At 47.0% G+C, this 25,039-nt stretch overlaps 1 protein-coding gene across 3 annotated transcripts in view; it reads left to right on the forward strand.

The window, feature by feature from the left end:
- LOC137345668 (major histocompatibility complex class I-related gene protein-like) overlaps positions 1–25,039 on the forward strand; it is a 203,751-nt gene that overhangs the window by 156,197 nt on the left and 22,515 nt on the right. Inside the window, exon 6 of one of the 3 annotated variants that reach the window (XM_068008930.1) lies at positions 16,523–17,349. The exons of the other annotated variants lie outside the window; for them this stretch is intronic. Within the exon in view, the coding sequence (XP_067865031.1) occupies positions 16,523–16,626 (104 nt within the window). The 3' untranslated portion in view covers positions 16,627–17,349. Of the gene's footprint in view, positions 1–16,522; positions 17,350–25,039 lie in introns of those variants that run through there. 3 annotated transcript variants of the gene reach the window in all.

The raw sequence follows: 25,039 nt of genomic DNA on the forward strand, positions 1-25,039 counted from the left end.
TTCCGTGGGAGGGGCTCTGCCGGAATTCTCCAGCTTCCCCCAAGCCAACATTCCCACTTTCTACTGGAGCATAAAATTCATCCTTAAGTTTTGTTAACCTGTGTCATTAACATTGGGATGGTGTAGGGAGTATTCACTTCTGTTTTAATAAAAAGGGAACTGCACTTTGTGTCTGAGTTTCTCTCTCTCCACTCAGTCACTTGTTTAAGTTGAGTCTGACAGGGTCAATGAGTAAAGCCTACACTGGGGATTGTCTCTGATTCCCTGCCTGGTGTGGGGCTCTGCGATATCACCCAGTCAGTAGCTGAGCCCAGTGACAATCCCCCGTCTGCAATATCCCAACAGTGAACTCCTCTCTTCCCCTTTCTCTGTTAGAAAGAGGCTAACACAAACTAAAGCTGGGGTTTAATCTCAGTGATGGGAACCAGAAGTTGCTGCCAATGGTTCCCCTGGGAACTGAAGCTAGAAAGATCTGAGATTTAACAGAGTCCTGGAGTGTTCCTCACCCTGAACTACACGGAGACAGTAATGATCCAGGGACAATTCCCTTCACTTGGCAGCCTATATGATTGGATCTGTTGAACAAGGAGAGGCAGATTAAACTCTCGCTCCGTTCTATCCATTTATATTGTGTTCTCAATGTCACACCTGATACTTTCTGCCTCTACTGCAAAATGTCCACAATAGAACATCAGGATTAACAGTCACAGGGTGATGGAAATCTCTTCACACAACTGTTGAAAATCTCCTGAATATAAAGCAAAGCAGAACAAGAGCCTCAAATCCCAGTGGCCCCTGTGAATTAATATTAAATATGATGTGATATTTAGGACAGCTCCATATAAAGAAAGGGAACATGTTGAAGGAGTGTAAAGCAAGAATTTAAACTCCACACATCCTTGTAGGAACTGTGACAATTAAAGACACTACTGGAGTCATTGAGAGCCAGACACTGCAGTGTAGGAGCAGAATGGGAAAGGGGAAAGGGAGAGATCAATGGTTCATATAAATCAGGGATAAGAAACACACACAGGATCCAGATATAGATTGTGAACTCTATCCCTGACAGTCAGACTCTAGTGACCTGATTGGAGAGAGTTTAGGTACATGTTGACAGAACACGGGCTTACAGATCCCTAAATGTGTCCAAATGTCCGTCCCACTGGAGTTTACCCTGCGTCCAGGGACCATTTCCCAGTACAGGGAACTGGGATGGTTCCCACTGATTCAGTCTCCAGGTAATGATGTCTCCAGTGACTGTCCTCCCAAGACACAGAGCTTCCCCCTTTAGCAATAAGATGGATAAACTACCTTCAGTGTGGTGGGTGAGGTTACACAGGGCCAGTGACAGGGTTTCAGCCCATTCGATGTTCTCAATGTTTAAATCCAGTGTCAGTAACCAGGCTGACTCAACCACCAACTACAACATGGGAAATACATTGTTCCATATCAGGGGCTTTAACAGAGGGATCCTCACCCTGGTATAAAAGCAAAATACTGCGGATGCTGGAAATCTGAAACAAAAACAAGAAATGCTGGAATCACTCAGCAGGTCTGGCAGCATCTGTGGAAAGAGAAGCAGAGTTAACGTTTCGGGTCAGTGACCCTTCTTCGGAACTGACAAATATTAGAAAAGTCACAGATTATAAACAAGTGAGGTGGGGGTTGGGCAAGAGATAACAAAGGAGAAGGTGCAGATTGGACCAGGCCACATAGCTGACCAAAAGGTCATGGAGCAAAGGCAAACAATATGTTAATGGTGTGTTGAAAGACAAAGCATTAGTACAGATTAGGTGTGAATATACTGAATATTGAACAGCAGCAAGTGCAAACCTGAAGAAAAACAACCTGAAAAAAACAGTGGGTAAGCAAACTGAACAAACTAAGATGAAATGAAATAAATGCAAAAAAAGATTGTAAAAAATGTAAAAAGGAATGTACAAAAAAAGGAAGAAAAAAAAAAAAACTAAAAATGACTAAAACTGAAAGTAAAATGGGGGGCTGTCATGCTCTGAAATTATTGAACTCAATGTTCAGTCCGGCAGGCTGTAGTGTGCCTAATCGGTAGATGAGATGCTGTTCCTCGAGCTTGTGTTGATGTTCACTGGAACACTGCAGCAATCCCAGGACGAGATGTGAGCATGAGAGCAGGGGGGAGTGTTGAAATGGCAAGCAACCGGAAGCTCAGGGTCCTGCTTGCGGACTGAGCGGAGATGTTCCGCAAAGCGGTCACCCAGTCTGCGCTTGGTCTCCCCAATGTAGAGGAGACCACACTGTGAGCAGCGAATACAGTATACTACATTGAAAGAAGTACAAGTAAATCGCTGCTTCACCTGAAAGGAGTGTTTGGGGCCTGGGATAGTGAGGAGAGAGGAGGGAAATGGGCAGGTATTACACCTCCTGCGATTGCAAGGGAAGGTGCCCTGGGACGGGGACGAGGTGGTGGGGGTAATGGAGGAGTGGACCAGGGTGTCGCGGAGGGAACGATCCCTTTGGAATGCTGACAGGGGAAGGGAGGGGAAGATGCGACTGGTAGTGGCATCACGCTGGAGGTGGCGAAAATGGCGGAGGATGATCCTTTGGATATGGAGGCTGGTGGGATGAAAAGTGAGGACAAGGGGAACCCTGTCACGGTTCTGGGAGGGAGGGGAAGGGGTGAGGGTAGAGGTGCGGGGAATGGGTCGGACACGGTTGAGGACCCTGTCCCTCACCCTGGGATTGATTCTCCCTCCTGGTTACTGGATCACAGTCTGTTTTTACCCAGAGTCTTCCCTCTGTCAAACAATTTCCCTTTTTGTCTGAAATCTCCTTCAGAACTTGCTGGTGAATCTGGTAAATGGAGCAGAGGGACTCCTTCTACTGAGATCTCAGAGTTCACATCTACACATCTTCACTCAATTGTTTCTCAGCACCAGTAACAAGTTTCAAATGAAGTAAAGAAAACAACAATATGTTTAATTGTGGAACCAATTTTCCACAGAAAAATTACTTGTGTTACGGGGGTGTGTGGAATTTTTATAACACGGGACAGGGGCCTCAGAAAGCAGTAAGACTCCAGCTAAATGGACACTACTGGAAAATCTCTCACATTGTGAAATCCAGTTTAGATATCTTAGTTCTTTATCTTTGGTCCTTACCTTATCTTACACTATATTTATTCATTGGTCATTACTATTTCATCTGTTTTAAGTTATTTAAATTATACACACTAACTTGCATCGAGCACTAAAGGACTAAACAAAATTTTAAACATTTACTGTCTCACGCTTACACAACCCAGTACAAGTGTTAAAGACAAAAAGCATCTCTTTTCCCCTCGACACTGAATTCCCACTCTCACTAAATTCTAACCTTCCCTCTCAGTTTCCGTTGCAATCTGTGGTTACACTGTGTGTTCCAGCAGAAATCTTTTACTTTTATATCTCACTGAATCACATCCAAGTTACAACTGTTCAGTCAGTTTCAGCACATTTACCCCCTATTCAGGCAATTACTTCCATCTGATTGACTGTTAACTGTTCATCTGACTTACACTGTTTCCTGTTCACTGTTAACTTGAATAAACTGTTCACTGTTAACCTGAATAAACTGTTCACTGTACACCTGATTTATACTGTTCACCCGTCACCTGATTTATACTGTTCACCTGACTTATACTGTTCACCTGACTTATACTGTTCACCGGTCACCTGACTTGCAGTTGTAAAAGTCTGATGTGAAATTCTAAATGTTCAGAGCAAATTTCAGTCTGACCTCCTCACCCACCACTTATTAAACATGAAACTTCCCACTCGGTTAATGTTCAGATCTGTGATTACACTGTGCTGTATCTGGGAGCTGATCCCATTCTTTAAATTTACAGGGATCTGATCCCATTCCTTTAATTCGCTGAGATCAGATCGCGTTCCTTTAACTTTCTGGGATCTGAGCCCATCTGGAGAACATAGAGAACGGACCTGAATGAGAAGGGCAGCTGCAGAGAGATTCAAACCGGTGAAAGAAAGGGAGGCCCGGCACACGGAGAGCGGACCTGTGTGAGAAAGGCAGCGGCGGCAGAGAGGGAGGCCCGGCACACGGAGAGCGGACCTGTGTGAGAAAGGCAGCGGCGGCAGAGAGGGAGGCCCGGCACACGGAGAGCGGACCTGTGTGAGAAAGGCAGCGGCGGCAGAGAGCCCTTTCTACCTGTTTCCCCCTGTCATAGCCGAGTTGGACGTCACAGGAAAACAGGTAGGTGATTGGTGGGTATCTCTTCCGTGTCTCTTTTTCGCCAAGGGGTTTAAAACAAGAGACGTTATTACAGCTGAAGAGTACAGTTAAGAAATTCACCTTTAAAATGTTTAACATCCAAATTAAATAATTAAATGGAATAAAGATGGCTGGGCAGGAGATGTGTTGCAACTGCAGTCTGTGAGAGCTGGTGGACGCCGGTGTGATTCACGGTGACCACATCTGCAGCAAGTGTTGGCTGCTCGAGGACCTTCGGCTCAGTGTTGATGAGCTGGAGTCCGAGCTGCAGACACTGCGACACATCAGGGACTGGGAGAGTTAGCTGGACACTGTGTTTCAGGAGACAGTCACACCCTTTATCTTAATTACATCCAATCTGGACCGTGGTCAGGGACAGGAGGGTGTGACTACGAGTGAGGCAGGTATCGGGATCAAGAATTTAGCTTTGGAGGAGCCTCAGCCAGTGCCCTTATCCCATAGGTACGAGGTTCTTGCTCCCAGTGTGGACGAGAGCACAGACTACAGGGAGGATGAGCAAACTGACCACAGCACCGTGGTTCAGAGTACCATTCAAGTGGTGGGGGTGGGGAGGGAGGGAGAGAAGAGAAATGTGGTAGTCATAGAGGATAGTATAGTGAGGGGAATAGATACTGTTCTCTGCAGCAAAGACAGGGAATCCCGAAGGCAGTGTTGCCTACCTGGTGCCAAGATTAAGGACATCTCTTCTGGGCTGGAGAGGAACTTGGAGTGGGAGGGAAAGGATCCAGTTGTCGTGGTCCACATAGGCACCAACGACATAGGTAGAATTAGGAAAGAGGTTCTGCTGAGGGACTATGAGCACCTCAGGGCTAAATTAAAAAGCAGAACCACAATGATAATAATCTCCGGATTACTACTTGAGCCACGTGCAAATTGGTGTCGGGTAAATAAGATTAGAGAGGTAAACAGGTGGCTCAAAGATTGGTGTGGGAGAAATGGGTTCCGATTCATGGGGCACTGGCACCAGTACTGGGGAAAGAGAGCTGTTCCATTGGGATGGGCTTCATTTGAACCATGCTGGGACCAGTGTCCTGGCGAATCGTATAACTAGGGTTGCAGATAGGACTTTAAAGTAATTAGTGGGGGGCAGAGTTCAATTGAACGGAAGTTTAAAAAATCAAGAAGAAACGTGAGAGCAAAGGTGCAGGGTAGTGAAGAGGTGAACGGGAATCGAAGTGTGACAGGATGGGGCAGAAAATATAAGCAGAAGAGTGCAGCAGATATTTAAAACCAGAATGAGTAATAATGGTAAAAAGGTCAAAGCTTAAGGCTCTTGATCAATCACAATCCCCTTACAGAGTTCACCCCCTTCAAACACAATCCCCTTGCAGAGTTCCTCACCCCTTCGAACACAATCCCCTTGCAGTGTTCCCCCACTTCAAACACAATCCCCTTGCACAGTTCACCCCCTTCAAACACAATCTCCTTGCAGAGTTCCTCACCCCTTCAAACACAATCCCCTTGCAGAGTTCACCCCATTTAAACACAATCCCCTTGCAGTGTTTCCCCACTTCAAACACAATCCCCTTGCACAGTTCACCCCCTTCAAACACAATCTCCTTGCAGAGTTCCTCACCCTTTCAAACACAATCCCCTTGCACAGTTCACCCAATTTAAACACAATCCCCTTGCAGTGTTTCCCCACTTCAAACACAATCCCCTTGCACAGTTCACCCCCTTCAAACACAATCTCCTTGCAGAGTTCCTCACCCCTTCAAACACAATCCCCTTGCAGAGTTCACCCCCTTCAAACACAATCCCCTTGCAGTGTTCCCCCACCTCAAACACAATCCCCTTGCAGAGTTCACCCCCTTCAAACACAATCCCTTTGCAGAGTTCCCCCACTTCAAACACAATCTCCTTGCAGAGTTCACCCCCTTCAAACACAATCCCTTTGCAGAGTTCCCCCACTTCAAACACAATCCCCTTGCAGAGTTCCCCCACTTCAAACACAATCCCTTTGCAGAGTTCCCCACTTCAAACACAATCTCCTTGCAGAGTTCCCCCACTTCAAACACAATCCCCTTGCACAGTTCACCCCCTTCAAACACAATCTCCTTGCAGAGTTCCTCACCCCTTTAAACACAATCCCCTTGCAGAGTTCACCCCCTTCAATCACAATCCCCTTGCACAGTTCACCCCCTTCAAACACAATCTCCTTGCAGAGTACCTCACCCCTTCAAACACAATCCCCTTGCAGTGTTCCCCCACTTCAAACACAATCCCCTTGCACAGTTCACCCCCTTCAAACACAATCTCCTTGCAGAGTTCACCCCCTTCAAACACAATCCCTTTGCAGAGTTCCCCCACTTCAAACACAATCTTCTTGCAGAGTTCACCCCCTTCAAACACAATCCCTTTGCAGAGTTCCCCCACTTCAAACACAATCCCCTTGCAGAGTTCACCCCCTTCAAACACAATCCCCTTGCAGAGTTCCCCCACTTCAAACACAATCCCCTTGCAGAGTTCACCCCCTTCAAACACAATCCCCTTGAAGAGTTCCCCCACTTCAAACACAATCCCCTTGCAGAGTTCACCGACTTCAAACACAATCCCCTTGCAGTGTTCCCCCACCTCAAACACAATCCCCTTGCAGAGTTCACCCCCTTCAAACACAATCCCTTTGCAGAGTTCCCCCACTTCAAACACAATCTCCTTGCAGAGTTCACCCCCTTCAAACACAATACCTTTGCAGAGTTCCCCCACTTCAAACACAATCCCCTTGCACAGTTCACCCCCTTCAAACACAATCTCCTTGCAGAGTTCCTCACCCCTTTAAACACAATCCCCTTGCAGAGTTCACCCCCTTCAATCACAATCCCCTTGCACAGTTCACCCCCTTCAAACACAATCTCCTTGCAGAGTACCTCACCCCTTCAAACACAATCCCCTTGCAGTGTTCCCCCACTTCAAACACAATCCCCTTGCACAGTTCACCCCCTTCAAACACAATCTCCTTGCAGAGTTCACCCCCTTCAAACACAATCCCTTTGCAGAGTTCCCCCACTTCAAACACAATCTTCTTGCAGAGTTCACCCCCTTCAAACACAATCCCTTTGCAGAGTTCCCCCACTTCAAACACAATCCCCTTGCAGAGTTCACCCCCTTCAAACACAATCCCCTTGCAGAGTTCCCCCACTTCAAACACAATCCCCTTGCAGAGTTCACCCCCTTCAAACACAATCCCCTTGCAGAGTTCCCCCACTTCAAACACAATCCCTCCCTCCTGGTTACTGGATCACAGTCTGTTTTTACCCAGCTTCTTCCCTCTGTCAAACAAGTTCCCTTTTTGCCTGAAATTTCCCTCAGAACTTGCTGGTGGATCTGGTAAATGGAGCAGAGGGTCTGCGTCTACTGAGATCTCGGAGTTCACATCTACATGTCTTCACTCAATTGTTTCTCAGCACCAGTAACAAGTTTCAAATGAAGTAAAGAAAACAACAATATGTTTAATTGTGGAACCAATTTTCTGCAGAAAAATTACTTGTTAGATGAGATTAGATTAGAGATACAGCACTGAAACAGGCCCTTCGGCCCACCGAGTCTGTGCCGAACATCAACCACCCATTTATACTAATCCTACACTAATCCCATATTCCTACCAAACATCCCCACCTGTCCCTATATTTCCCTACCACCTACCTATACTAGTGACAATTCATAATGGCCAACTTACCTATCAACCTGCAAGTCTTTTGGCTTGTGGGAGGAAACCGGAGCACCCGGAGAAAACCCACGCAGACACAGGGAGAACTTGCAAACTCCACACAGGCAGTACCCGGAATCGAACCCGGGTCCCTGGAGCTGTGAGGCTGCGGTGCTAACCACTGCGCCACTGTGCCGCCCAACCCCTGTGTTACGGGGGTGTGTGGAATTTTTATAACACGGGACAGGGGCCTCAGAAAGCAGTAAGACTCCAGCTAAATGGACACTACTGGAAAATCTCTCACATTGTGAAACCCGGTTTAGATATCTTCGTTCTTTATCTTTGGTCCTTACCTTATCTTACACTATATTTATTCATTGGTCATTACTATTTCTTCTGTTTTAAGTTATTTAAATTATACACACTAACTTGCATCGAGCACTAAAGGACTAAACAAAATTTTAAACATTTACTGTCTCACGCTTACACAACCCAGTACAAGTGTTAAAGACAAAAAGCATCTCTTTTCCCCTCGACACTGAATTCCCACTCTCACTAAATTCTAACCTTCCCTCTCAGTTTCCGTTGCAATCTGTGGTTACACTGTATGTTCCAGCAGAAATCTTTTACTTTTATATCTCACTGAATCACATCCAAGTTACAACTGTTCAGTCAGTTTCAGCACATTTACCCCCTATTCAGGCAATTACTTCCATCTGATTGACTGTTAACTGTTCATCTGACTTACACTGTTTCCTGTTCACTGTTAACCTGAATAAACTGTTCACTGTTAACCTGAATAAACTGTTCACTGTTAACCTGAATAAACTGTTCATTGTTAACCTGAATAAACTGTACACTGTACACCTGATTTATACTGTTCACCTGATTTATATTGTTCACCTGATTTATACTGTTCACCTGAATAAACTGTTCACCGGTCACCTGACTTGCAGTTTTTAAAGTCTGATGTGAAATTCTAAATGTTCAGAGCAAATTTCAGTCTGACCTCCTCACCCACTGCTTATTAAACATGAAACTTCCCACTCGGTTAATGTTCAGATCTGTGATTACACTGTGCTGTATCTGGGAGCTGATTCGATTCCTTTAATTCGCTGAGATCAGATCGCGTTCCTTTAATTTTCTGGGATCTGAGCCCATCTGGAGAACATAGAGAACGGACCTGAATGAGAAGGGCAGCTGCAGAGAGATTCAAACCGGTGACAGAGAGGGAGGCTCGGCACACGGAGAGCGGACCTGTGTGAGAAGGGCAGCGGCGGCAGAGAGATACAAACCGGTGACAGAGAGGGAGGCTCGGCACACGGAGAGCGGACCTGTGTGAGAAGGGCAGCGGCGGCAGAGAGATACAAACCGGTGACAGAGAGGGAGGCCCGGCGCACGGAGAGCGGACCTGTGTGAGAAAGGCAGCGGCGGCAGAGAGCCCTTTCCACCTGTTTCTACCTGTCAGAGCCGAAGTGTGACGTCACAGGAAAACAGGTAGGTGATTGGTGGGACAAAAACAAGAAATGCTGGATTCACTCAGCAGGTCTGGCAGCATCTGTGGAAAGAGAAGCAGAGTTAACGTTTCGGGTCAGTGACCCTTCTTCGGAACTCCGGAGTTCCGAAGAAGGGTCACTGACCCGAAACGTTAACTCTGCTTCTCTTTCCACAGATGCTGCCAGACCTGCTGAGTGAATCCAGCATTTCTTGTTTTTGTTTCAGATTTCCAGCATCCGCAGTATTTTGCTTTTATTTTAGGTGATTGGTGGGTATCTCTTCCGTGTCTCTTTTTCGCCAAGTGGTTTAAAACAAGAGACGTTATTACAGCTGAAGAGTACAGTTAATAAATTCACTTTTAAAATGTTTAACATCCAAATTAATTAATTAAATAGAATAGAGATGGTTGGACAGGCGATATGTTGCAGCTGTAATATGTGGGAGCTGGTGGACGCCGGTGTGATTCACGGTGACCACATCTGCAGCAAGTGTTGGCTGCTCGAGGACCTTCGGCTCAGAGTTGATGAGCTGGAGTCCGAGCTGCAGACACTGCGACACATCAGGGAGGGGGAGAGTTACCTGGACACTGTGTTTCAGGAGACAGTCACACCCCTTAGATTATTTACATCCAATTTGGACCGTGGTCAGGGACAGCAGGGTGTGACTGCGAGTGAGGCAGGTATCGGGATCCAGAATTTAGCTTTGGAGGAGCCTCGGTCAGTGCCCTTATCCAATAGGTACGAGGTTCTTACTCCCAGTGTGGATGAGGGCACAGACTGCAGGGAGGATGAGCAAACTGACCACAGCACCGTGGTTCAGAGTGTCATTCAAGTGGTGGTGGTGGGGGGGGGGGGGGGTAGAAAAGAGAAATGTGGTAGTCACAGAGGATAGTATAGTGAGGGGAATAGATACTGTTCTATGCAGCAAAGACAGGGAATCCCGAAGGCTGTGTTGCCTACCTGGTGCCAAGATTAAGGACATCTCTTCTGGGCTGGAGAGGAACTTGGAGTGGGAGGGAAAGGATGCAGTTGACGTGGTCTACGTAGATACCGACGACATAGGTAGAATTAGGAAAGAGGTTCTGCTGAGGGACTATGGGCAGCTTGAGGCTAAATTAAAAAGCAGAACCAGAAAGGTAATAATCTCCGGATTACGACCTGAGCCACGTGCAAATTGGTGGAGGGTAAATAAGATTTGAGAGGTAAACTGGTGGCTCAAAGATTGGTGTGGGAGAAATGGGTTTCGATTCATGGGGCACTGGCACCAGTCCTGGGGAAAGAGAACTGTTCCGTTTGGATGGGCTTCACTTGAACCAGACTGGGACCAGTGTCCTGGCAAATCATATAACTAGGGTTGTAGATAGGACTTTAAAGTAATTAGTGGGGGTCAGGGTTCAATAGAAGGGAAGTTTAAAAAATCAAAAAGAAACGTGAGAGCAAAGGTGCAGGGTAGTGAAGAGGTGAACGGGAATCAAAGTGTGACAGGATGGGGCAGAAAATATAAGCAGAAGAGTGCAGCAGATATTTAAAACCAGAATGAGTAATAATGGTAAAAAGGTCAAAGCTTAAGGCTCTTGATCAATCACAATCCCCTTACAGATCTCCCCCACTTCAAACACAATCTCCTTGCAGAATTCCACGCCCCCTTCAAACACAATCTCCTTGCAGACTTCACCGCCCCCCTTAAACACAATCTCCAAGCAGAGTTTCCTCCCTTCAAACACAATCCCCTTGCAGAGTTCTCCCCTTAAACACAATCCCCTTGCAGGGTTCACCATCTTCAAACACAATCCCCTTACAGAGTTCACCCTTTCAAACACAATCTCCTTGCAGAGTTCACCCCCTTCAAACACAATCTCCTTGCAGAGTTCACCCCCTTCAAACACAATCTCCTTGCAGAGTTCACCCCCTTCAAACACAATCTCTTTGCAGAGTTCACCCCCTTCAAACACAATCTCTTTGCAGAGTTCACCCCCTTCAAATACAATCCCTTTGGAGAGTTCACCACCTTTCAAACACAATCCAACTGCCGAGTTCACCCCCTTCAAACACAATCCTCTTGCAGAGTTCCCCCCCTTCAAACACAATCCCTTTGCAGAGTTCCCCCCTTAAACAAAATCCTCTTGCAGAGTTACACCCCTTAAACACAATCCCCTTGCAGTGTTCACCCCCTTCAAACACAATCCCCTTACAGAGTTCCCCCCTTCAAACACAATCCCCTTGCAGAGTTCACCCCCTCTTCAAACACAATCCCCTTGCAGAGTTTCCCCCCTTCAAACACAATCCCCTTGCAGAGTTCCCCCCTTCAAACACAATCCACTCGCAGAGTTCCCCCCTTCAAACACAATCTCCTTGCAGAGTTCCCCCCTTCAAACACAATCGCCTTGCAGAGTTCCCCCCTTAAACACAATCCTCTTGCAGAATTCACCCCCTTCAAACACAATCCCCTTGCAGAGTTCCCCCCTTAAACACATTCCCCTTGCAGAGTTTTCCCCCTTAAACACAATCCCCTTGCAGAGTTCACCCTCTTCAAACACAATCCCCTTGCAGAGTTCGCCCCCATTCAAACACAATCTCCTTGCAGAGTTCCCCCCTTCAAACACAATCACCTTGCAGAGTTCCCCCCCTCTTCAAACACAATCGCCTTGCAGAGTTCCCCCCTTCAATCACAATCCCCTTCCAGAGCTCCCCTCCTTCAAACACAATCACCTTGCAGAGTTCCCCCCATTGAAACACAATCCCCTTGCAGAGTTCCCACCCACTTCAAACACAATCCCCTTGCAGAGTTCCCCCCTTCAAACATAATCCCCTTGCAGAGTTCCCCCCTTCAATCACAATCCCCTTGCAGAGCTCCCCTCCTTCAAACACAATCCCCTTGCAAAGTTCCCCCCTTCAAACACAATCCCCTTGCAGAGTTCACCCCCACTTCAAACACAATCCCCTTGCAGAGTTCCCCCCTTCAAACACAATCCCCTTGCAGAGTTCCCCCCTTCAAACATAATCCCCTTGCAGAGTTCCCCCCTTTAAACACAATCCCCCTGCAAAGTTCCCCCCTTCAAACACAATCCCCTTGCAGAGTTCCCCCCTTCAAACATAATCCCCTTGCAGAGTTCCCCCCTTCAATCACAATCCCCCTGCAAAGTTCCCCCACTTCAAACACAATCTCCTTGCAGTGTTCCCCCACTTCAAACACAATCGCCTTGCAGAGTTCCCCTCCTTCAAACACAATCACCTTGCAGAGTTCCCCCCCTTCAAACACAATCCCCTTGCAGAGTTCCCCCCCCCCACTTCAAACACAATCCCCTTGCAGAGCTCCCCTCCTTCAAACACAATCCCCTTGCAAAGTTCCCCCCTTCAAACACAATCGCCTTGCAGAGTTCCCCCCCTCTTCAAACACAATCCCCTTGCAGAGTTCCCCCCCTTCAAACACAATCGCCTTGCAGAGTTCCGCCCCTCTTCAAACACAATCCCCTTGCAGAGTTCCCCCCTTCAAACACAATCCCCTTGCAGAGTTCCCCCACTTCAAACACAATCCCCTTGCAGAGCTCCCCTCCTTCAAACACAATCACCTTGCAGAGCTCCCCCCCTTCAAACACAATCCCCTTGCAGAGTTCCCCCCCCCACCCAAACACAATCCCCTTGCAGAGCTCCCCTCCTTCAAACACAATCCCCTTGCAAAGTTCCCCCCTTCAAATACAATCGCCTTGCAGAGTTCCCCCCTCTTCAAACACAATCCCCTTGCAAAGTTCACCCTCTTCAAACACAATCCCCTTGCAGAGTTCCCCCACTTCAAACACAATCCCCTTGCAGAGTTCCCCCCCTCTTCAAACACAATCCCCTTGCAGAGTTCACCCTCTTCAAACACAATCCCCTTGCAGAGTTCCCCCACTTCAAACACAATCGCCTTGCAGAGTTCCCCCCCTCTTCAAACACAATCCCCTTGCAGAGTTCCCCCCTTCAAACATAATCCCCTTGCAGAGTTCCCCCCTTCAATTACAGTCCCCTTGCAGAGCTCCCCTCCTTCAAACACAATCACCTTGCAGAGCTCCCCCACCGTCAAACACAATCCCCTTGCAGAGTTCCCCCCCTTCAAACACAATCCTCTTGCAGAGTTCTCCACCAAACACAATCCCCTTGCAGAGTTTCCTCTCTTCAAACACAATCCCCTTGCAGAGTTTCCCCCCTTCAAACACAATCCCCTTGCAGGTTTCTCCTCATGATGATGCCGTGGTGTCGGATTGTCAGTGTTGTCATGGTGCTTCCCTCCTCTTACAAAATTGGAAATGAGCGTTACACTGGCGGGTTACATGGCAGAGGCTCTGCCAGAATTCTCCAGCTTCCCCCAAGCTGGCATTCCCACTTTCCACTGGAGCACAAAATTCATCCCTAAATTTTGTTACCCTGTGTCATGAACATTGGGATGGTGTTGGGAGTATTCACTTCTGTTTTAATAAAAAGGGAACTGCACTTTGTGTCTGAGTTTCTCTCTCTCCACTCAGTCACTTGTTTAAGTTGAGTCTGACAGGGTCAATGAGTAAAGCCGACACTGGGGATTGTCTCTGATTCCCTGCCTGGTGTGGGGCTCTGCGATATCACCAAGTCAGTAGCTGAGCCCAGTGACAATCCCCAGTCTGCAATATCCCAACAGTGAACTCCTCTCTTCCCCTTTCTCTGTTAGAAAGAGGCTAACACAAACTAAAGCTGGGGTTTAATCTCAGTGATGGGAACCAGAAGTTGCTGCCAATGGTTCCCCTGGGAACTGAAGCTAGAAAGATCTGAGATTTAACAGAGTCCTGGAGTGTTCCTCACCCTGAACTACACGGAGAGAGAAATGATCCAGGGACAATTCCCCTTCACTTGGCAGCCTATATGATTGGATCTGTTGAACAAGGAGAAGCAGATTAAACTCTCGCTCCGTTCCATCCATTTATATTGTGTTCTCAATGTCACACCTGATACTTTCTGCCTCTACTGCAAAATGTCCACAATAGAACATCAGGATTAACAGTCACAGGGTGATGGAAATCTCTTTACACAACTGTTAATAATCTCCTTAATATAAAGCAAAGCAGAACAAGAGCCTCAAATCCCAGTGGCCCCTGTGAATTAATATTAAATATGATGTGATATTTAGGACAGCTCCATATAAAGAAAGGGAACATGTTGAAGGAGTGTAAAGCAAGAATTTAAACTCCACACATCCTTGTAGGAACTGTGACAATTAAAGACACTACTGGAGTCATTGAGAGCCAGACACTGCAGTGTTGGAGCAGAATGGGAGAGGGGAAAGGGAGAGATCAATGGTTCATATAAATTAGGGATAAGAAACACACACAGGATCCAGATATAGATTGTGAACTCTATCCCTGACAGACAGACTCTAGTGACCTGATTGGAGAGAGTTTAGGTACATGTTGACAGAACACGGGCTTACAGATCCCTAAATGTGTCCAAATGTCCGTCCCACTGGAGTTTACCCTGCGTCCAGGGACCATTTCCCAGTACAGGGAACTGGGATGGTTCCCACTGATTCAGTCTCCAGGTAATGTCTCCAGTGACTGTCCTCCCAAGACACAGAGCTTCCCCCTTTAGCAATAAGATGGATAATCTACCTTCAGTGCGGTGGGTGAGGTTACACAGGGCCAGTGACAGGGTTTCAGCCCATTCGATGTTCTCAATGTTTAAATCCAGTGTCAGTAACCAGGCTGACTCAACCACCAACTACAACATGGGAAATACATTGTTCCATATCAGGGGCTTTAACAGAGGGATCCTCACCCTGGTATAAAAGCAAAATACTGCGGATGCTGGAAATCTGAAACAAAAACAAGAAATGCTGGAATCACTCAGCAGGTCTGGCAGCATCTGTGGAAAGAGAAGCAGAGTTAACGTTTCGGGTCAGTGACCCTTCTTCGGAACTGACAAATATTAGAAAAGTCACAGATTATAAACAAGTGAGGTGGGGGTTGGGCAAGAGATAACAAAGGAGAAGGTGCAGATTGGACCAGGCCACATAGCTGACCAAAAGGTCATGGAGCAAAGGCAAACAATATGTTAATGGTGTGTTGAAAGACAAAGCATTAGTACAGATTAGGTGTGAATATACTGAATATTGAACAGCAGCAAGTGCAAACCTGAAGAAAAACAACCTGAAAAAAACAGTGGGTAAGCAAACTGAACAAACTAAGATGAAATGAAATAAATGCAAAAAAAGATTGTAAAAAATGTAAAAAGGAATGTAAAAAAAAGGAAGAAAAAAAAATAACTAAAAATGACTAAAACTGAAAGTAAAATGGGGGGCTGTCATGCTCTGAAATTATTGAACTCAATGTTCAGTCCGGCAGGCTGTAGTGTGCCTAATCGGTAGATGAGATGCTGTTCCTCGAGCTTGTGTTGATGTTCACTGGAACACTGCAGCAATCCCAGGACAGAGATGTGAGCATGAGAGCAGGGGGGAGTGTTGAAATGGCAAGCAACCGGAAGCTCAGGGTCCTGCTTGCGGACTGAGCGGAGATGTTCCGCAAAGCGGTCACCCAGTCTGCGCTTGGTCTCCCCAATGTAGAGGAGACCACACTGTGAGCAGCGAATACAGTATACTACATTGAAAGAAGTACAAGTAAATCGCTGCTTCACCTGAAAGGAGTGTTTGGGGCCTGGGATAGTGAGGAGAGAGGAGGTAAATGGGCAGGTATTACACCTCCTGCGATTGCAAGGGAAGGTGCCCTGGGACGGGGACGAGGTGGTGGGGGTAATGGAGGAGTGGACCAGGGTGTCGCGGAGGGAACGATCCCTTTGGAATGCTGACAGGGGAAGGGAGGGGAAGATGCGACTGGTAGTGGCATCACGCTGGAGGTGGCGAAAATGGCGGAGGATGATCCTTTGGATATGGAGGCTGGTGGGATGAAAAGTGAGGACAAGGGGAACCCTGTCACGGTTCTGGGAGGGAGGGGAAGGGGTGAGGGTAGAGGTGCGGGGAATGGGTCGGACACGGTTGAGGGCCCTGTCCCTCACTCTGGGATTGATTCTCCCTCCTGGTTACTGGATCACAGTCTGTTTTTACCCAGAGTCTTCCCTCTGTCAAACAATTTCCCTTTTTGTCTGAAATCTCCTTCAGAACCTGCTGGTGAATCTGGTAAATGGAGCAGAGGGACTCCTTCTACTGAGATCTCAGAGTTCACATCTACACATCTTCACTCAATTGTTTCTCAGCACCAGTAACAAGTTTCAAATGAAGTAAAGAAAACAACAATATGTTTAATTGTGGAACCAATTTTCCACAGAAAAATTACTTGTGTTACGGGGGTGTGTGGAATTTTTATAACACGGGACAGGGGCCTCAGAAAGCAGTAAGACTCCAGCTAAATGGACACTACTGGAAAATCTCTCACATTGTGAAATCCAGTTTAGATATCTTAGTTCTTTATCTTTGGTCCTTACCTTATCTTACACTATATTTATTCATTGGTCATTACTATTTCATCTGTTTTAAGTTATTTAAATTATACACACTAACTTGCATCGAGCACTAAAGGACTAAACAAAATTTTAAACATTTACTGTCTCACGCTTACACAACCCAGTACAAGTGTTAAAGACAAAAAGCATTTCTTCTCCCCTCTGCACTGAATTCCCACTCTCACTAAATTCTCACCTTCCCTCTCAGTTTCCGTTGCAATCTGTGGTTACACTGTGTGTTCCAGCAGAAATCTTTTACTTTTATATCCCACTGAATCACATCCAAGTTACAACTGTTCAGTCAGTTTCAGCACATTTACCCCCTGTTCAGGCAATTACTTCCATCTGATTGACTGTTAACTGTTCATCTGACTTACACTGTTTCCTGTTCACTGTTCACCTGAATAAACTGTTCACTGTTATCCTGATTTATACTGTTCACTGTACACCTGATTTATACTGTTCATTGTTAGCCTGAATAAACTGTTCACCCGTCACCTGATTTATACTGTTCACCTGACTTATACTGTTCACCGGTCACCTGACTTGCAGTTGTAAAAGTCTGATGTGAAATTCTAAATGTTCAGAGCAAATTTCAGTCTGACCTCCTCACCCACCACTTATTAAACATGAAACTTCCCACTCGGTTAATGTTCAGATCTGTGATTACACTGTGCTGTATCTGGGAGCTGATCCCATTCTTTAAATTTACAGGGATCTGATCCCATTCCTTTAATTCGCTGAGATCAGATCGCGTTCCTTTAATTTTCTGGGATTAGATTAGATTAGATTAGAGATACAGCACTGAAACAGGCCCTTCGGCCCACCGAGTCTGTGCCGACCATCAACCACACATTTATACTAATCCTACACTAATCCCATATTCCTACCAAACATCCCCACCTGTCCCTATATTTCCCTACCACCTACCTATACTAGTGACAATTTATAATGGCCAATTTACCTATCAACCTGCAAGTCTTTTGGCTTGTGGGAGGAAACCGGAGCACCCGGAGAAAACCCACGCAGACACAGGGAGAACTTGCAAACTCCACACAGGCAGTACCCGGAATCGAACCCGGGTCCCTGGAGCTGTGAGGCTGCGGTGCTAACCACTGCGCCACTGTGCCGCCCATGGATCTGAGCCCATCTGGAGAACATAGAGAACGGACCTGAATGAGAAGGGCAGCTGCAGAGAGATTCAAACCGGTGACAGAAAGGGAGGCCCGGCACACGGAGAGCGGACCTGTGTGAGAAAGGCAGCGGCGGCAGAGAGGGAGGCCCGGCACACGGAGAGCGGACCTGTGTGAGAAAGGCAGCGGCGGCAGAGAGGGAGGCCCGGCACACGGAGAGCGGACCTGTGTGAGAAAGGCAGCGGCGGCAGAGAGGGAGGCCCGGCACACGGAGAGCGGACCTGTGTGAGAAAGGCAGCGGCGGCAGAGAGGGAGGCCCGGCACACGGAGAGCGGACCTGTGTGAGAAAGGCACCGGCGGCAGAGAGCCCTTTCTACCTGTTTCTACCTGTCATAGCCGAAGTGTGACGTCACAGGAAAACAGGTAGGTGATTGGTGGGTATCTCTTCCGTGTCTCTTTTTCGCCAAGCGGTTTAAAACAAGAGACGTTATTACAGCTGAAGAGTACAGTTAAGAAATTCAAATTAAAAATGTTTAACATCCAAATTAAATAATTAAATGGAATACAGATGGCTGGGCAGGAGATGTGTTGCAACTGCAGTCTGTGAGAGCTGGTGGACGCCGGTGTGATTCACGGTGACCACATCTGCAGCAAGTGTTGGCTGCTCGAGGACCTTCGGCTCAGTGTTGATGAGCTGGAGTCCGAGCTGCAGACACTGTGACACATCAGGGACGGGGAGAGTTAGCTGGACACTGTGTTTCAGGAGACAGTCACACCCTTTATCTTAATTACATCCAATCTGGACCGTGGTCAGGGACAGGAGAGTGTGACTACGAGTGAGGCAGGTATCGGGATCAAGAATTTAGCTTTGGAGGAGCCTCAGCCAGTGCCCTTATCCAATAGGTACGAGGTTCTTGCTCCCAGTGTGGACGAGAGCACGGACTACAGGGAGGATGAGCAAACTGACCACAGCACCGTGGTTCAGAGTACCATTCAAGTGGTGGGGGGGGGGGTGGGGGAGGGAGAGAAGAGAAATGTGGTAGTCATAGAGGATAGTATAGTGAGGGGAATAGATACTGTTCTCTGCAGCAAAGACAGGGAATCCCGAAGGCAGTGTTGCCTACCTGGTGCCAAGATTAAGGACATCTCTTCTGGGCTGGAGAGGAACTTGGAGTGGGAGGGAAAGGATCCAGTTGTCATGGTCCACGTTGGCACCAACGACATAGGTAGAATTAGGAAAGAGGTTCTGCTGAGGGACTATGAGCACCTCAGGGCTAAATTAAAAAGCAGAACCACAATGATAATAATCTCCGGATTACTACTTGAGCCACGTGCAAATTGGTGTCGGGTAAATAAGATTTGAGAGGTAAACAGGTGGCTCAAAGATTGGTGTGGGAGAAATGGGTTCCGATTCATGGGGCACTGGCACCAGTACTGGGGAAAGAGAGCTGTTCCATTGGGATGGGCTTCATTTGAACCATGCTCGGACCAGTGTCCTGGCGAATCGTATAACTAGGGTTGCAGATAGGACTTTAAAGTCATTAGTGGGGGGCAGAGTTCAATTGAACGGAAGTTTAAAAAATCAAGAAGAAACGTGAGAGCAAAGGTGCAGGGTAGTGAAGAGGTGAACAGGAATCCAAGTGCGACAGGATGGGGCAGAAAATATAAGCAGAAGAGTGCAGCAGATATTTAAAACCAGAATGAGTAATAATGGTAAAAAGGTCAAAGCTTAAGGCTCTTGATCAATCACAATCCCCTTACAGAGTTCACCCCCTTCAAACACAATCCCCTTGCAGAGTTCCTCACCCCTTCGAACACAATCCCCTTGCAGTGTTCCCCCACTTCAAACACAATCCCCTTGCACAGTTCACCCCCTTCAAACACAATCCCCTTGCAGAGTTCCCCCCTATCAAACACAATCTGCTTCCAGAGTTCCCCCCCCCCGTCAAACACAATCCCCTTGCAGAGTTCACCCCCCTGTCAAACACAATCCCCTTCCAGATTTCCCCCCCCTTCAAACACAATCCCCTTGCAGAGTTCACAACACTTCAAACACAATCCCCTTGCAGAGTTCACCCCGTCAAACACAATCTCCTTGCAGATATCACCCCCGTCAAACACAATCCCCTTGCAGAGTTCCCCCCCATCAAACACAATCCCCTTCCAGAGTTCCCCCCCGTCAAACACAATCCCCTTGCAGAGTTCACCCCACTTCAAACACCATCCCCTGACAGAGTTCCCCCCCTTCAAACAGAATCCACTTGCAGAGCTCCCCCCCGTCAAACACAATCCCCTTGTAGAGTTCCCCCCCTTCAAACACAATCCCCTTGCAGAGTTCCCCCCCTTCAAACACAATCCCCTTACAGAGTTCCCCCCCTTCAAACACAATCCCCTTGCAGAGTTCCCCCCTTCAAACACAATCCCCTTGCAGAGTTCCCCCCCTTCAAACACAATCCCCTTACAGAGTTCCCCCCCTTCAAACACAATCCACTTGCAGAGTTCCCCCCCTTCAAACACAATCCACTTGCAGAGTTCCCCCCATTCAAACACAATCGCCTTGCAGAGTTCACCCTCTTCAAACACAATCCCGTTGCAGATTCCCCCCCCCCCACTTCAAACACAATCCCCTTGCAGGGTTCCCCCCATTCAAATACAATCCCCTTGCAGAGTTCACCCTCTTCAAACACAATCCTCTTGCAGGTTTCTCCTCATGATGATGCCATCATGTCGGATTGTCAGTGTTGTCATGGTGCTTCCCACCTCTGACAAAATTGGAAATGAGCGTGACAGCGGCGGGTTCCGTGGGAGGGGCTCTGCCGGAATTCTCCAGCTTCCCCCAAGCCAACATTCCCACTTTCTACTGGAGCATAAAATTCATCCTTAAGTTTTGTGAACCTGTGTCATTAACATTGGGATGGTGTAGGGAGTATTCACTTCTGTTTTAATAAAAAGGGAACTGCACTTTGTGTCTGAGTTTCTCTCTCTCCACTCAGTCACTTGTTTAAGTTGAGTCTGACAGGGTCAATGAGTAAAGCCGACACTGGGGATTGTCTCTGATTCCCTGCCTGGTGTGGGGCTCTGCGATATCACCCAGTCAGTAGCTGAGCCCAGTGACAATCCCCCGTCTGCAATATCCCAACAGTGAACTCCTCTCTTCCCCTTTCTCTGTTAGAAAGAGGCTAACACAAACTAAAGCTGGGGTTTAATCTCAGTGATGGGAACCAGAAGTTGCTGCCAATGGTTCCCCTGGGAACTGAAGCTAGAAAGATCTGAGATTTAACAGAGTCCTGGAGTGTTCCTCACCCTGAACTACACGGAGACAGTAATGATCCAGGGACAATTCCCCTTCACTTGGCAGCCTATATGATTGGATCTGTTGAACAAGGAGAGGCAGATTAAACTCTCGCTCCGTTCCATCCATTTATATTGTGTTCTCAATGTCACACCTGATACTTTCTGCCTCTACTGCAAAATGTCCACAATAGAACATCAGGATTAACAGTCACAGGGTGATGGAAATCTCTTTACACAACTGTTGATAATCTCCTTAATATAAAGCAAAGCAGAACAAGAGCCTCAAATCCCAGTGGCCCCTGTGAATTAATATTAAATATGATGTGATATTTAGGACAGCTCCATATAAAGAAAGGGAACATGTTGAAGGAGTGTAAAGCAAGAATTTAAACTCCACACATCCTTGTAGGAACTGTGACAATTAAAGACACTACTGGAGTCATTGAGAGCCAGACACTGCAGTGTAGGAGCAGAATGGGAGAGGGGAAAGGGAGAGATCAATGGTTCATATAAATCAGGGATAAGAAACACATACAGGATCTAGATATAGATTGTGAACTCTATCCCTGACAGACAGACTCTCGTGACCTGATTGGAGAGAGTTTAGGTACATGTTGACAGAACACGGGCTTACAGATCCCTAAATGTGTCCAAATGTCCGTCCCACTGGAGCTTACCCTGCGTCCAGGGACCATTTCCCAGTACAGGGAACTGGGATGGTTCCCACTGATTCAGTCTCCAGGTAATGTCTCCAGTGACTGTCCTCCCAAGACACAGAGCTTCCCCCTTTAGCAATAAGATGGATAATCTACCTTCAGTGCGGTGGGTGAGGTTACACAGGGCCAGTGACAGGGTTTCAGCCCATTCGATGTTCTCAATGTTTAAATCCAGTGTCAGTAACCAGGCTGACTCAACCACCAACTACAACATGGGAAATACATTGTTCCATATCAGGGGCTTTAACAGAGGGATCCTCACCCTGGTATAAAAGCAAAATACTGCGGATGCTGGAAATCTGAAACAAAAACAAGAAATGCTGGAATCACTCAGCAGGTCTGGCAGCATCTGTGGAAAGAGAAGCAGAGTTAACGTTTCGGGTCAATGACCCTTCTTCGGAACTGACAAATATTAGAAAAGTCACAGATTATAAACAAGTGAGGTGGGGGTTGGGCAAGAGATAACAAAGGAGAAGGTGCAGATTGGACCAGGCCACATAGCTGACCAAAAGGTCATGGAGCAAAGGCAAACAATATGTTAATGGTGTGTTGAAAGACAAAGCATTAGTACAGATTAGGTGTGAATATACTGAATATTGAACAGCAGCAAGTGCAAACCTGAAGAAAAACAACCTGAAAAAAACAGTGGGTAAGCAAACTGAACAAACTAAGATGAAATGAAATAAATGCAAAAAAAGATTGTAAAAAATGTAAAAAGGAATGTAAAAAAAAGGAAGAAAAAAAAATAACTAAAAATGACTAAAACTGAAAGTAAAATGGGGGGCTGTCATGCTCTGAAATTATTGAACTCAATGTTCAGTCCGGCAGGCTGTAGTGTGCCTAATCGGTAGATGAGATGCTGTTCCTCGAGCTTGTGTTGATGTTCACTGGAACACTGCAGCAATCCCAGGACAGAGATGTGAGCATGAGAGCAGGGGGGAGTGTTGAAATGGCAAGCAACCGGAAGCTCAGGGTCCTGCTTGCGGACTGAGCGGAGATGTTCCGCAAAGCGGTCACCCAGTCTGCGCTTGGTCTCCCCAATGTAGAGGAGACCACACTGTGAGCAGCGAATACAGTATACTACATTGAAAGAAGTACAAGTAAATCGCTGCTTCACCTGAAAGGAGTGTTTGGGGCCTGGGATAGTGAGGAGAGAGGAGGTAAATGGGCAGGTATTACACCTCCTGCGATTGCAAGGGAAGGTGCCCTGGGACGGGGACGAGGTGGTGGGGGTAATGGAGGAGTGGACCAGGGTGTCGCGGAGGGAACGATCCCTTTGGAATGCTGACAGGGGAAGGGAGGGGAAGATGCGACTGGTAGTGGCATCACGCTGGAGGTGGCGAAAATGGCGGAGGATGATCCTTTGGATATGGAGGCTGGTGGGATGAAAAGTGAGGACAAGGGGAACCCTGTCACGGTTCTGGGAGGGAGGGGAAGGGGTGAGGGTAGAGGTGCGGGGAATGGGTCGGACACGGTTGAGGGCCCTGTCCCTCACTCTGGGATTGATTCTCCCTCCTGGTTACTGGATCACAGTCTGTTTTTACCCAGAGTCTTCCCTCTGTCAAACAATTTCCCTTTTTGTCTGAAATCTCCTTCAGAACCTGCTGGTGAATCTGGTAAATGGAGCAGAGGGACTCCTTCTACTGAGATCTCAGAGTTCACATCTACACATCTTCACTCAATTGTTTCTCAGCACCAGTAACAAGTTTCAAATGAAGTAAAGAAAACAACAATATGTTTAATTGTGGAACCAATTTTCCACAGAAAAATTACTTGTGTTACGGGGGTGTGTGGAATTTTTATAACACGGGACAGGGGCCTCAGAAAGCAGTAAGACTCCAGCTAAATGGACACTACTGGAAAATCTCTCACATTGTGAAATCCAGTTTAGATATCTTAATTCTTTATCTTTGGTCCTTACCTTATCTTACACTATATTTATTCATTGGTCATTACTATTTCATCTGTTTTAAGTTATTTAAATTATACACACTAACTTGCATCGAGCACTAAAGGACTAAACAAAATTTTAAACATTTACTGTCTCACGCTTACACAACCCAGTACAAGTGTTAAAGACAAAAAGCATTTCTTCTCCCCTCTGCACTGAATTCCCACTCTCACTAAATTCTCACCTTCCCTCTCAGTTTCCGTTGCAATCTGTGGTTACACTGTGTGTTCCAGCAGAAATCTTTTACTTTTATATCCCACTGAATCACATCCAAGTTACAACTGTTCAGTCAGTTTCAGCACATTTACCCCCTGTTCAGGCAATTACTTCCATCTGATTGACTGTTAACTGTTCATCTGACTTACACTGTTTCCTGTTCACTGTTCACCTGAATAAACTGTTCACTGTTATCCTGATTTATACTGTTCACTGTACACCTGATTTATACTGTTCATTGTTAGCCTGAATAAACTGTTCACCCGTCACCTGATTTATACTGTTCACCTGACTTATACTGTTCACCGGTCACCTGACTTGCAGTTGTAAAAGTCTGATGTGAAATTCTAAATGTTCAGAGCAAATTTCAGTCTGACCTCCTCACCCACCACTTATTAAACATGAAACTTCCCACTCGGTTAATGTTCAGATCTGTGATTACACTGTGCTGTATCTGGGAGCTGATCCCATTCTTTAAATTTACAGGGATCTGATCCCATTCCTTTAATTCGCTGAGATCAGATCGCGTTCCTTTAATTTTCTGGGATCTGAGCCCATCTGGAGAACATAGAGAACGGACCTGAATGAGAAGGGCAGCTGCAGAGAGATTCAAACCGGTGACAGAAAGGGAGGCCCGGCACACGGAGAGCGGACCTGTGTGAGAAAGGCAGCGGCGGCAGAGAGGGAGGCCCGGCACACGGAGAGCGGACCTGTGTGAGAAAGGCAGCGGCGGCAGAGAGGGAGGCCCGGCACACGGAGAGCGGACCTGTGTGAGAAAGGCAGCGGCGGCAGAGAGGGAGGCCCGGCACACGGAGAGCGGACCTGTGTGAGAAAGGCAGCGGCGGCAGAGAGGGAGGCCCGGCACA

This window comes from Heterodontus francisci, chromosome 29 (assembly GCF_036365525.1).
Source record: "Heterodontus francisci isolate sHetFra1 chromosome 29, sHetFra1.hap1, whole genome shotgun sequence".
NCBI classification, from domain to species: Eukaryota; Metazoa; Chordata; class Chondrichthyes; order Heterodontiformes; family Heterodontidae; genus Heterodontus; species Heterodontus francisci.